The sequence below is a fragment of the Pan troglodytes genome, chromosome 1, assembly GCF_028858775.2.
Source record: "Pan troglodytes isolate AG18354 chromosome 1, NHGRI_mPanTro3-v2.0_pri, whole genome shotgun sequence".
Taxonomy (NCBI): domain Eukaryota; kingdom Metazoa; phylum Chordata; class Mammalia; order Primates; family Hominidae; genus Pan; species Pan troglodytes.
Window position 1 is genome coordinate 92,238,821 of NC_072398.2, and position 13,233 is coordinate 92,252,053.

At 48.0% G+C, this 13,233-nt stretch overlaps 1 protein-coding gene across 20 annotated transcripts in view; it reads left to right on the forward strand.

Annotated features, from left to right (window-relative positions):
* Window positions 1-13,233, forward strand: part of ARHGEF11 (Rho guanine nucleotide exchange factor 11) — a 112,075-nt gene that overhangs the window by 85,705 nt on the left and 13,137 nt on the right. For 10 of the 20 annotated variants that reach the window (XM_016929637.4, XM_016929602.4, XM_016929611.4 and 7 more), the window contains 10 exons: window positions 789-831; window positions 2,104-2,200; window positions 2,382-2,504; window positions 3,431-3,454; window positions 4,685-4,829; window positions 5,447-5,546; window positions 6,327-6,356; window positions 9,523-9,649; window positions 12,719-12,898; window positions 12,989-13,036. In XM_016929637.4, the coding sequence (XP_016785126.1) occupies window positions 789-831; window positions 2,104-2,200; window positions 2,382-2,504; window positions 3,431-3,454; window positions 4,685-4,829; window positions 5,447-5,546; window positions 6,327-6,356; window positions 9,523-9,649; window positions 12,719-12,898; window positions 12,989-13,036 (917 nt within the window). The remainder of the gene's footprint in view (window positions 1-788; window positions 832-2,103; window positions 2,201-2,381; window positions 2,505-3,430; window positions 3,455-4,684; window positions 4,830-5,446; window positions 5,547-6,326; window positions 6,357-9,522; window positions 9,650-12,718; window positions 12,899-12,988; window positions 13,037-13,233) is intronic. The other 10 variants (XM_063796612.1, XM_513900.8, XM_001167782.7 and 7 more) reach the window with 3 other exon arrangements.

Consider the following 13,233-nt stretch of genomic DNA (forward strand, 5'->3'; position numbering starts at 1 on the left):
AGTCAGAGATGGGAGGCCCCAGAGGGTCTGGGATAGACAGCACCCTGTGCATTGGGACAGAGTTCCCGGGGTATGTCAGGGATCCCGCTGGCAAGAGCATTTCTGCCTGCAAAGGGCAATCGCCATCCCAGACTTTCTAATCTGATCAACTAGACTAATTCCAAGGTGACTTTATTCTTTTGGCAGTAAGCTAGTAGGGTTAATGAGGTTGGAGAAAATTGGTTTTTCTTAAGAGTTTTATATTTGCCCTCTTAAATGGGTCTTGAGTAGGGAGGTTAGAGCTGCCAGTTGTTCTCTGTTGGTTGTTATGGAACCTCTCCAGTATCCAGGTGTCAGGGACTTGTGTAGCAAAAGCCAGAACACCATGCTAACTGCAAGGCTGGGTGATACAAGGCTAGCTTTCCCATGGGAGTGAGCGGGAGGGAAAGTCCACCAAATAGCCTAATGAAGGCTTTTCCTTTTCCCTTGCTGCTAAGTCAGCACAGGTCCACTTTTTGGACAACATGCCATCCCATGCGCTCTAATGGCCTGGAAATAAGAGTGAAAAAAACTGCCTGTGCCGCCCTCAGAATATAGTACCAGCTTGCTCTGTAGCCTCAGACTCCATTTCCCAAAAACCCTAGCCTAGAATTCAGGTGTGCAGTTGGAGAGTGATGAGAAGGATGGTAGGCAGATGTAGGCGAAAAGGCAAGAAGTTCATGTGGCCAACCCCTCCTCGCCTCGCACACTGTTCATCTCCCTGGAGTGTGCAGACCTGACTGCTTCTGCTCCACACTTCTGTTTTTTAGCCTCTGAGAGTGAAGATCCCTGAGATGCTACAGGCTGAAATTGGTAAGTTGGCTCATTGGTCGGTTAGTCTCTTCTTGGTAGCTTTCTTGTCCTGAGCTCTCAGGAGGCTCCAGAGGACAGAAGGGACATAGTCCCTGTCCTTGGGCAACCGTCCTGTAATAGAGGAAAAGACCCATGGGACGATTGCTCCAGAACACTGCACAGTAGCTTACGGACAGGTGCAAATGGGACAGACCCTGCCTAGGCGCTCACTCTGCCAGGGGGAGCTTGTCATGGGAAGACATTGGACTTGGAGTTAGGAGACCTGGGTTCATGTCTGCCAGCCTTCTACATGACCTCTCTGGGCCTCCGTTGGCTTATCTGAACAAAGAGGAAACAGACTTGATCAGGGATTCCTCAGCCAGGTTGATTGTCAAGAATCCCTTGGGGAACTCAAAAAATACAGAAACTAGGGCCTCGCTCCATCCTCCCTGCAGAGTTGGAATCTCCAGAGTGGTTTTTCTTATTTTTTTGGGGGGGGGGGAGGGGGGGTTTATTTTTGTTTTTATAAGTTCCCTAACTAATACTGACAGCAGCGAGTCCAGAGTGAGGACCAGGCAGGCTAGATGGTGCCCGTCTCCCTTCTCCTTCTAATCATGAGTAGAAGAATTAAGGGGAGGCAGTCTAAGGTGATGTCAGCCTGAGAAGCTAATCACTGGCAGCTTTTTAGAGGACAGGAATTGGAAGCTGCATTTAGAAAGAGATGATTTACGGGCACATGTGACGGGGAGGAAAGCCCAGGCATAGGGTGAACAGAGCTTGCTCAAAAGCAGAGTGAGAATGAAACACAGCTCCCAAGGACTTAGCCTAGCCTGGCTGGAGCTAGATGCAGGGACTAGAGGAGAGACATCTTTCAGTTTCTACTGGGGAGCTCAGGTTTCATGGAGTGTGAAGTGCTTGCCTTTTTTAGCCTTGTGAGCTGCTTCTGGAGCAGTAGAGGGGAACAAGCCTCTCAGAGGTCTGCACTTGGATGTCAGAGGATGGTACTTAGACATATCCAATGAGAGGGGCTTTAATACTTCTCTTAATGGAGCACAGAACATCCAGAAAATATTTTTGTCCTTGCCTTGGACTTTAGATATCAGCATCCAGTCCTGAATTCAGGAATGACCTGAGAGGTCCAGGCCTCCTCTCCCTTTAGGCTAACAGGGCAGAAAGCCAGCCCTTCCTCCCAGTGTCATAGGGAGCTGAAATGCCTTGAGATGCTCAGCAGAAGGGATCTCCCCCCACCCCCAGTACCCCATCCACTCTGCTTTCTCTGATCTCCCACTACAGACTCGCGCCTGCGGAACAGCGAAGATGCCCGTGGTGTTCTCTGTGAAGCTCAAGAGGCAGCCATGCCTGAGATCCAAGAGCAGATCCACGACTACAGGTTGGCCCAGGAGCTGACCTCCCACCGCTCTCCTCGTTCACCTCCGCCTCTTGGCCCTGGCTCCTTCCCTCTGGGACGTGCACATATCTCTTGTTATATGTGTTTGTCTTGTTCTTTCTGGGTGTCCATCTGTTGAGTATTTGTGTATATTTCTTTCTTTCCCTGTGTTTATCTGGCTTAGAACGAAGCGCACACTGGGGCTGGGCAGCCTGTATGGTGAAAATGACCTGCTGGACCTGGATGGGGACCCTCTCCGAGAGCGCCAAGTGGCTGAGAAGCAGCTGGCTGCCCTTGGAGATATTTTGTGAGTCTTTCAGCTTCCTCCCACCCCACTGAACGTCCTAAGCAGGTTGACATATTTTGTGGGTCTGTTCTTTCAACCTCTCCCCCTCTTCCACTTCTTGCCTGATTCTCCTGCCCCTGAAAGATGGGGAGTCCTGCCCTCCTGCTGCATTGGTCAGGCTGAGGGCTGCAGGTGTTCAAGGGTGTGGCAGAGCCTGGAGCTCCTGATAGTCATTTGATGGTTATGACAGACCACGGGCCCCAGGAATGTGGTAAGCTTTCTGCTTTCCCCTGCTGGCCCTCCTCCTGACCTCTCTCCCTTCCTGCCTCTAAGATCTTATCTGTCACAGAGAGTGAGGCCAGTGATGTGTGTGCCCAGTGGATAAAGTTCCTTCAGGAGGCAGCTAGAACTGGCTTAGGGGAAATTGAACCATCTTTTACTAATCCACATCAGAAAACTGAACTAGTGCAACATACTAAGGTGCTTCTGGCACAGCTGCTTTTGTTATGTTTTTCTAGCGCCATTTTCGAAAGTGTCATAGGCACCTGTGATGCAAGTCCCAGTATCACAGACTTTGTGGGGACACTTCAGGCTTAGAAGCAATTTTTTGCCGTACTACTGCTTCTCACTAAGTAGTTATGTGACCTTGGTTAAGCCATTCCATACAAGTCAGATCCATAGGCACAGCCAGGCACTTTAAGGACAGGGTAAAAATAGCAAAGAAGATGAAACCTATGCAGTCTCTGCTAAGGCTGATATTTCAACTCGGCAAATATTTATGGAGTTCCTGCTATGTACCAAATACTTGTGCATCAGACGTACTTCTCTCCTTTTCCCCCACTAACCCTCCTTTCATCTAGGAAAAACTTACCCTCCTCCTAGCCTCTAACCAGGTGACCAGCCTCTGTCTTTGCAGTCTGAGTCATCTGTTCTTTCTTCCATTCCAGGTCCAAGTATGAGGAAGACAGGAGGTAAGCAAGTCTATGATGTGGATTTGCAGCTTTCAAGGTGGAAGGAGTGGGGTTGAGCTACTATGCTTTCCATTTCTGACAATCACAGGGGAGTCCCTCATGTTGTACAACCATGAAGGACCGTGGTTCCTGAAAGTCTAGCACTTAGGTGTTTGTGTGACCATAACATAGGGGTGATGAGGCCCACGCCCCTGATGCTCAGGGATCACTGCCTGGGGATGTGGGTCTGCTCCTCAGTGGGAAGACACCAAGCTGCCATCGCTTCTCACAGTCCCATACCTGGTGGCAGCTTCTCTACCCAGATGAGCCCTTTGTCTCTCTTCTCACGTCTTTCCCTTAAACCACCTCAAGTAGTAACAGTAATCGTGGAATCAGCCTGTTAGTGACATCTGCAGAGGGGAGCTGGGGTGCAGCATAGTTCCTTTCTTGGCACATATTAGAATTTTTTTTTTTTTTGCAGCCTATATATTTATCTCATTGTTTTTCATTAGCCAAGGTTAAAATGAGTCTGCATTCCCTTAGCATACACACTAATAAGGGAGAGAAAATGGGGTTAGGAGTCTGTTTAAGAGGGAAATACAGACAGAGCTGAAGCCTTGCTGCATTGAATGCATAGAGTGGGTCATCATCCATCCAGCAAATTGTGGGTACAAGGACATTTTTAAACAGAGCTCTGGACATTTTCATTTGTGGCAGTTGGAAGCCACCTGACAGCTCCTTTTCCATCTCTTTTTCTCTGTACTGGGGTGGGAGGATGGTGAAGGCAGTGTACCTTGGCAGAGGCTGCTTGGCATTTCTCCTTTCCCCTGGCCTCCCCACCCCTGCACATATGCCTGAGAGTATCAGCTGCAGACCTCAGCCAGTCCTCCACATCTGCCTATGGCTTGACCAGGCAGGAAATTATTTACTTACATTTTAGGGAATTGGCATGTTCTTCCACTGACCATCATCTGCTCATGGGGAAGAGTTCTGCTTAGGGAAAGAATAAGACTTCTCCTGGGAAAAGTCTTATTATTGGTTACCTGTGGGCTCACTGTGTGGAGAAGGTCACAGCCCAGACTTTTAGCCAGCTTCTGCCTGCTGTCCCATTTAATTATTCTAGACTTTTCTTTGAATACTTTCACCTGTAACTACCCCTTCCCCACTCCACTGCGTGGTGGTGAAGAGATTGTTTGGCACAGGGAAGATAACTTGAGCTCTCTGATTCAGGACACTGTTCCTCTTTTACAGCGCCCCCATGGACTTCGCCCTCAATACCTACATGAGCCATGCTGGGATCCGTCTTCGAGAGGCACGACCTTCCAACACAGCTGAAAAGGCCCAGTCTGCTCCTGACAAGGACAAGTGGCTACCGTTCTTCCCTAAGACCAAGAAGGTGAGGGCCGGGCATGGTGGCTCATGCCTGTAATCCTAGTACTTTGGAATGCCAAGGCGGGTGATTGCCTGAGCTCAGGAGTTCGAGACCAGCCTGGGCAACATGGTGAAACCCCATCTCTATTAAAATACAAAAATTAGTCCAGCATAGTGGTGCATGCCTGTAACCTCAGCTACTCGGGAGGCTGAGGCACGAGTATTGCTTGAACCCGGGAATTGGAGGTTGCAGTGAGCCAAGATCATACCACTGCACTCCAGCCTGGGCAACAGAGTGAGACTCTGTCTGAAAAAAAATAAAAAGAAGGTAACAGAGCTGTCCTGGAAAATACCTCCTCTTGGTGCAGTTCTCTGTGCTGAGGTAGGTCAGGAAAGCCGTTTTGCAGGTCTCTGGCTACATCCCTCCACCTGGATGTGGAGTCAGTGAGGACCCCCAGACTAGAGCAGCTCTCAGTCTCTTCCAAACCCAGGCCAGAGGCGAACATGCTTGTTAGGGTACCAGCAAGAGTCAGCTCTCCAGTTACTTGCTGAGGGCCAGCCTTGGGGGACAGTGGCAGAATTGATTAGCAGCCACGCCTGGGTATCAGGACCTCCTGCAAACACCAGTGTCTCCTGTCTCAGCAGAGCAGCAATTCCAAGAAAGAAAAGGATGCCTTGGAGGACAAGAAGCGAAACCCTATCCTCAAATACATTGGGAAGCCCAAAAGCTCTTCTCAAAGCAGTGAGTATTTGGGGAGCAACAGCCTTGGGCATTCCTTGGGCAGGGACCTCAGCCCTTTCATGTACCAGTATGTTGGCAGAGGGCCTTCCTGTGTTTCTGGGAGCCACAGGCCCAAACTCAGACCACAGCCACTTTCTCCCCTTGCCAAATCCAGTGCAGGATCTCTGAGGTTCAGGTGAATGTTTCCGAGCCAAGGAAGCCGTGCCGGTCCCCGGGTCTTAGTCTAGGAACCCAGAGCAGTTCTAGCTACCAAACAACCACGTGAGAAACATTTCCCCTCGGCAAGGATCGCCCTGTGGACAGTAAATGCCCCCTTCACCTTCATCCAAGAGTCTATAATTGGTCCTAGCACACAAGACTACAGTAGTACAGATGCGGGCGGGGGATGGTTGAGTCACTATTAAGTAGAACTAGTCAGGTTGGGGGCAAGTTTGGGACCCAGAGATTCCCCTAATGCCATCAGTAACCCAAAACTCAACTGATCCTATCATTGATCTCTTCCCAGCGTGTGTCATTTGTCTGGAAATTGTTGCTGGCCCCTCCCAGTCAGTACCTTAAGCCCCCCAATATCAGTGGGAATCTGTGAAGGGCAGTGGGGTGGGCTGGCCTCCCTTTCTGAAATTGCTGCATTGCAGGAAACGGAAAGAGATTCTTCTAGATCAGCCTTGATTTTCGCCACTACCTTTTAATTTTTTGGCTTGATGTAATTTTTATTTTGATTCTTAAAACATTGATTGACTCTTCATGGTTTACTTTTGTTTTTGTTTGTTTTTCTTTTAGCATTTCATATTCCCTTGTCCCCTGTGGAAGGTAAAAGGACCATTTTATTTGGGTTTGTCTTTGCATTAGCATTGAGTTTCCATCTCCCAAATCTTGTCTTTTCTGTTTCTTTCTCATCATCTCCCATCCTGTTCCTCCTCCCTCCCTTTCTTTCTTCTCTCCATTTCTCTTATGCGTTGCTCATTGTTGCTAAAGCTGCTGTGTGCTGCAAACCCTGTGGGGGATTGGGGAGGGCACCACCCTCATGCCAGGTACGAGACCTTGTCTCCTAACTCAGAGTTCCAGGGGGCAAGGCCCCTTCTCCTGCAGGGACAGCTCCTTCTGGTAGTTCTGGCCGAGACTAGACTTCTGGTTCCTCTGGCAGTTTTTCCATAGCCTGAGGCCTTTTCTCTATAATTCAGTCACATCTCCAAGGATGAGGGTCCAAAAATCCAGAGTTCTGTATAAGTGAGGGGAACCCTCACACATTGAAGGGTCTTGCAGTGAAGCAGAAGTGCCTCAGATTTTTTTTTTTGGAGACACAGTTTCACTCTGTGGCCCAGGCTGGACTGCAGTGGTGTGATCTTGCCTCACTACAAACTCCGCCTCCCAGGTTCAAGGGATTCTCGTGCCTCAGCCTCCCGAGTAGCTAGGACTACAGCCATGTGCCACTACACCCAGCTAATTTTTGTATTTTTAGTAGAGATGGGGTTTCACCATATTGGCCAGGCTGGTCTCGAACTCCTGACCTCGGGCGATCCGCCCGCCTTGGCCTCCGAGAGTGCTGGGATTATAGGCATGAGCCACCGCGCCCGGTCAGTGCCTCAGATTTTTGTTTTCAGTTAAAATAATTAAAATGTCAGCTTTGAAGGTGATTTTATTTTTTATGTAAAGTATGGGTCTCCAACAGTTTTTCTCTTGGATATTTTTGTTCTTATCATCTACTTAAGCCCTTCAGTATAGCACCTCCATCTCTTTTGACGTTTGACTACCAGCACTGTTAACCACAGCAGTGAAAAAAGAATGACCCTAAATGTATTTTAGAGGACCTAGTATCTTCCAGAATCCATGTATTTAAAACATTAATGTGATACACATTAACCCACAAGAAGCTTAGAGCCTACAGTGAATTGTCACAGAATTGAGCAAGTTCATTTCCTGTTAATAAGGTCCATATGCGTGCAACTGATTAACACTTTCTAGGTTCTACAATAAATATATATACAGAGAGAGAGAGAGACAGCAATGGGATGCAACCTGGAAACTATTCTGTTACTGCAATTTATTTTATGTAAAAGTGACAATTAAAAATATTATCTTCCAAATTAGTTTAAAAGTTACTAAATTCCTAGACTGTATGCCATTTTAAGCAGTAAAAATAAGGAATTAATGTAAAAAAGTTTATAAAACAAGGGGGAAAAAAAGAATGGCCTTGAAATCCAGTCCTCAGGTTTTTTTGTTTTTGTTTTTGTGTTTTGAGACAGGGTTTCGCCCTGTTGCCCAGGCTGGAGTGCAGTGGTCTAGTCATAGCTTACTACAGCCTTGAACTCCTGGCTCAAACAGTCCTCCCACCTCAGCCTTCCAAGTAGCTGGGGCCACAGACGTATATCACCACACCTGGCTAATTTATTTTTTGTAGAGAGAGGGTCTCACTGTATTGCCCAGCCTGGTCTCAAACTGCTGGGCTCAAGTGATCCTCCTGCCTTGGCCTCCAAAAATGCTGAGATTGTAAGCATGAGGCACTGTGTGCCTTGCCACTTTGCTCTTTTTAAAAATGCATTTCCTTCTACCTGTTTTTCCCCTGTTACTCTGGGTCATTCAGTTATACCAGATCTCAGGGCTACGCCTGTATTTTGCCACAGCTAAGGTATAACTCTATCTAGAACATTAATTGTGCATTTTCCAAGTGGCCCATGGGAAAGGGAAGAGTGGACTCAGCCTGCCGGCTTTCAGTTATAGGATGTTCCCAGGCTCCCACATCATCACCCAGCCAGGGTGGCTCAGGGCTGCGGCTGCCCAGCTGGCCCTGGCATCTGCATGGCTTCAAGGCCCAGATGCACGTTCAGGCTGGGACAGGCAGATCTGCTCTTAATCTCCAAAGTGAGAGTGATGGTAATAGCCCTACTCCTGTAATGTGCACCCACAGCTACTTACACAGTTTTAGAAAAATATTCCCTAGCCACTTGCCTAAAGGCTGTCGAGTTGTAAGCTGTGAAGACAGCAGCTAAATTTTTTTCTGTTCTCTCTGACTTAGAAGTTTTCTTATGAAAGTCAAATTTTGAGACAGATTTGTAAGTCTGTATATGTAGATGTCAGAATCTCTGAAGTAGGATCAGGGCCCAGACCCTGGGCTGTTGATATTGCCTCCCCATTTCCCCTTGTCCTTTCCGCTGGTCTCAGGCAGCCAGCATTTCTAGCCCACCCCTGTTCTAATATCGATGGGCTCAGAACTGAGCTAGTTGACTTGAAGGTGAATTCCTTATCTCTCTTCCCTCCTGCTGAGAGCCACAGAACTCTGGGTCTGAGTTCTCCAGGGGCTGTAGTTGGCATTACCTGTGCCTTTTCACTCTACCATCTGCCCTCTCTGTCTGAACAGGAACAGCTCTCTTCTGTCTTAGCTTTGAAAGGGGGCTGGAATTTGAATGCCAGTGAAGTCTCTCCTCTGTTCCTCCTAGGTCACCTCTTACGGTACTAAAGAGTCTGATTCTGTAGTGATGAAGGCCAGAGAAGGGCAGAAAGGACAGGAAGGAGAGGCAGAGAAAAACAAATAAAGAACTCTAAAATTCATTTAAATTTGAGAAATGTCTGATATATTTTGGCAACATGGCCAAATTACATGTAGATGTGCTTTGGTCTTCCTGGCTGTTTTTTTAACCTGTATGTGGCTTTTAGGAAAAACCTAATCATGACTTTCAAGCAGAAGCGTTATTATAATAATGTGAGAGCCAAAAGAATGCTTATGGAAAATATACTTCCAAACCCTCTCATTTTGCGCATGAGGAAAGAATCAACCCAGAAAGGTAGTGTGACTGCCCAGGGCCACACAGCATATTCATAGAAGAGCCAGGACCAGAACACATCTCCTGACTCTTGGTCCAGTGCTGTTCTCATCCACGCTTGCTCATTGCTCTGTCTTCTGGGATCTGGGGAAGTCCAAGCCCGAGAAGCCATCCCTGAACAGCAAGCCTAGTGTCCTTCATTTTCTTTTTGCTTCTAGTCAAACCAGGCAATGTGAGGAACATCATTCAGCACTTTGAGAACAACCAGCAGTATGATGCCCCAGAACCTGGGACACAACGACTCTCGACCGGAAGCTTTCCTGAGGACCTGCTGGAGAGTGACAGGTAGCACTGGCTGGATGGGACTCGCCAGCTGCTCGAAGAGTGGGTCATGGGCAGGGCTGATGCTAGGGTTTAGTTCCAGCTACTTTACCCCTCTCCACTAGCTTCTAAGGCTCCCTTTACAGAACTTCCTCCCCACCCCCAGTATCTTCAGGAGACACATTGTGTGCTAGTGAACAGGCCAGTGGAAGAGCAAGCAGATCCCCGACTTCCAGCCCAAGAACTACACACTTTTCAAATTCCCTTTGGATTTATCACCTGACTACTCAGTAGCCTTCATCCACGATCGAGCTAGGTGATAAAAAGCAGCTAATCAGGAAACCCTAAGTGACAAGGATAAGGAAGACTATAGTGGGGGCAAGAGGGAGTCCTGGGGAAAAAAGACCCAGGCAGGCAAAAGAAAGTGGTTTCCTGTCTGTATGTGAGGAAGAGAGCCAGAGATGAGATTCTGCTGGGTACTTTAAAGACAAATGATGTAACTATAGGCATCGGATGTCCACCTCAGCAAAGAGAGGCAAAGTGGATTGATTACAAATGGACTGTTTTTCCCTTTTCAAGAAGAAAAAGGGGAACTGAGACTGGCATCTCTCATATTCTTCTTTGGTCAGGTTCTAACTAGAGTCCCTGTCTGGTATGAAAACTTGTTCTTGGACTTACTTGCTCTTGATTGTGGCATGACAGCAGTCAAGTCATGTCTAAAATTCTATAGCCAACACTTAAAAACCAACACCACCCTTAAAGGTGACTTAAACAGGTAGAGTAATATGGTCTTGTGTGGGGGGAAATAATGCTTGTGTACAGTCAAGCCTCAGAGCCACTGAGCTGGAGTATAGGCAGGCATGAAAGCAAGTCAGTATGTAGCAGCGTGGATATTCAAGCCATTTTGCCTTTGTTTATTTGTTTGTTTGTTTTGGGGATTTTTTTTTTCTTTTTTAAAGAGACAGGATCTTTCTCTGTCACCCAGGCTGGAGTGCAGTGGTGCAATCATAGCTCACTGCAGCCTCAAACTCCTGGGTTCAAGGGATCCTCCCACCTCAGCCTCCTGAGTAACTAGGGATACAGGCATGCACCACTGCACCTGGCTAATTGATTTTTATTTTTTTGAGACAGTCTCACTATGTTGCCCAGCTTGGTCTCGAACTCCCAACCACAGCAATCTTCCTGCCTCAGCCTCCCAAAGTGCTAGGATTATAGGCATGAGCCACTGCACCTGGCCTATTTTGCCTTTGAAATAACTAATTATCAAACCATAAGCCAACCTTTCCTGCTTGAATGCAGGTTACTCCTTTCTGTTTATATGAAGCCTTTTTTCAGCTTAACACGTGTTAAAAGATTTTGCTGCCATGAGAATTGACAGATTTACAGGAGACAAAGGTTAGATTTGTACTGGGGGAAGGTTGAGTTCTAACATTAATGGGTAAGTTAAATACGCAAATTATGTGATTCCTGTGGAAGCACATGATGTCGTAGATATATCAAATATTTTAAGACTATAAGACATCAACATTTTGAGAAAATATTTGAGACCATTTACAAAGTTGCATTCTTGGCATTGCTAGGTAAATTTGCCCTAAGACACTCGTTAGGATCCTAAAGCTACTCTAAGCAGAAGCCTTTGGGTTTGATGATTATCAACTCATTGGCAATCTCAGAAGAAATAGTATTAGCAGTATGGCGGGTCAGAGATTGTTGTAGATACTCAACAGGTATAAGATGCCCCAGTTCTAGAAGGCAATACCCTAGGAATCTGGGGGCAAAGATAGATGATATGCCTCACTTCTTGGTGAGGAGCATTACTTACTTCTGGGTGCTTGAAGGAAGGTGCTTAGCTCTGCAGCCCCAGTAGCTCCACTGGGTGTTTGTTGTGGTGGTACAGTGACCCATTAGGACACTGAAAAGTGTTCTGAGTTAGTCTGGGTTGGGATTGTTCTAACACAATTCTGGAGGGTGAATTCAATAAGGGATCAGTGGGCAGTATATTTTCTAACCCTGCAGACAAAACCCTCAGGACCCTAGGAGATGAGCTCCATTTTGGATCATCTGGCAGTTTGGGCACAATGAATGGAGACCGAGACATTTAGCTCCTCATTGCAGCAACCTGCTGTGCTATTAAGAGCTCTGCAGACATTTCCAGGCCTCCTGTGGTCCTAGAAGCAGAGCAGGATGTAGATTACTAATAATATCAGAAAACCAGCCCAACAGGGCCACAGCATGGAGGTGGGGTGACCATCCTGGGGCGGCTAGGGGTCAGAGGTGCCAGCTGTCTTGGGCTGATGCACTGCAGGACTCGACACCGCAACACCCAGTCATCAGCATCTCATCAAACCCCAGAGACACTCAGTAGCCAAGCACGGCAGGCCAAGGAGCGGGTCCTGCCTATCAGTAAAAAGGCCCCTTTAAGCACAAGCCTGTCTGCTCTTGAGAGGAAATGGAATCTTAGGAACAGTACTGTTAAGATAAGAATGGAACTCATCCACATCGAAACTGGAGGGCTAAGAATCCAGCAGCAGATAGAACTTTCTGACAGGCAGTGTGGAAAATCCTAAAATGAGCTGTGAATATAGTGACTCCACTTTCCTCTTAAGACCTCTTAAAAGAGGTTCGCCTCAAGCAGAGTTAAAGGTGGGAGCTGACCCGTTCCAAAGCAGAGGCAACGTGAACTGGCCACTAGGGGCAGGGAGCTGGGACCTTGTGTTCCCTGTTGAGGGACGATGATGTCTACCACCTTCTTGACAGAAGCATGGTGTCTCAGGCCTCTGGACACACTACAACTCTGAGTCTGTTAGCCCCAGATTTCATCTTCCTGTTAGGATCCCTTCCTAATAGCTCCAGAGGAAGATGACTGTCCATCCATCAGGCTAGGCTGGGGAGAGAGGAGGAGTTTGTAGAGCAGCAAAAATAGTCTGTCATTGAGAAGCTTCCACTGCCATCCAGCTGCTTTGGCCATGTTCAGGAGGAGAACCTGTGGCACGAAGGCATCTTTGAGATGGAGCCACAGGTAAGAGTTAGCCAGGATGTAAGCATGGCCCACTGACTTCCCAAGTCCCAAAGTCTTTTGTCCCTTCCCCCCAGTTCACGCTCAGAGATTCGCCTGGGCCGCTCTGAAAGCCTCAAGGGCCGGGAAGAGATGAAACGGTCTCGAAAGGCAGAGAACGTGCCCCGCTCTCGCAGTGATGTTGACATGGATGCTGCTGCGGAGGCTACTCGCCTGCACCAGTCAGCCTCGTCCTCTACCTCCAGCCTCTCCACCAGGTGGGCAGGGCTACAACGGCTGCACCCATGGACATCTCAGGGGTGGCAGCAAGGATAGAGGGTTGCTGAGAGTTGACATTCCCTCCACAGGTCTCTTGAGAACCCAACCCCTCCATTCACTCCCAAAATGGGCCGCAGGTAAGTGATGGGCACGGTGGTGCCTCTGTTTGGTGTCTCTGTGTCCCATCCACACCTAGCTGCTCCTCTCACCCGCAAGGGGCTGGTTGGGTGGCTGTCTCCTCTTCTGGGCCCACTGGTTTCCCATGTGCATGGGGCAAGCAGGTCGGGCAGGAGAGGGAGGGCCAAACCCTCTGTGTGAGTTCTTCCTCCTAAAT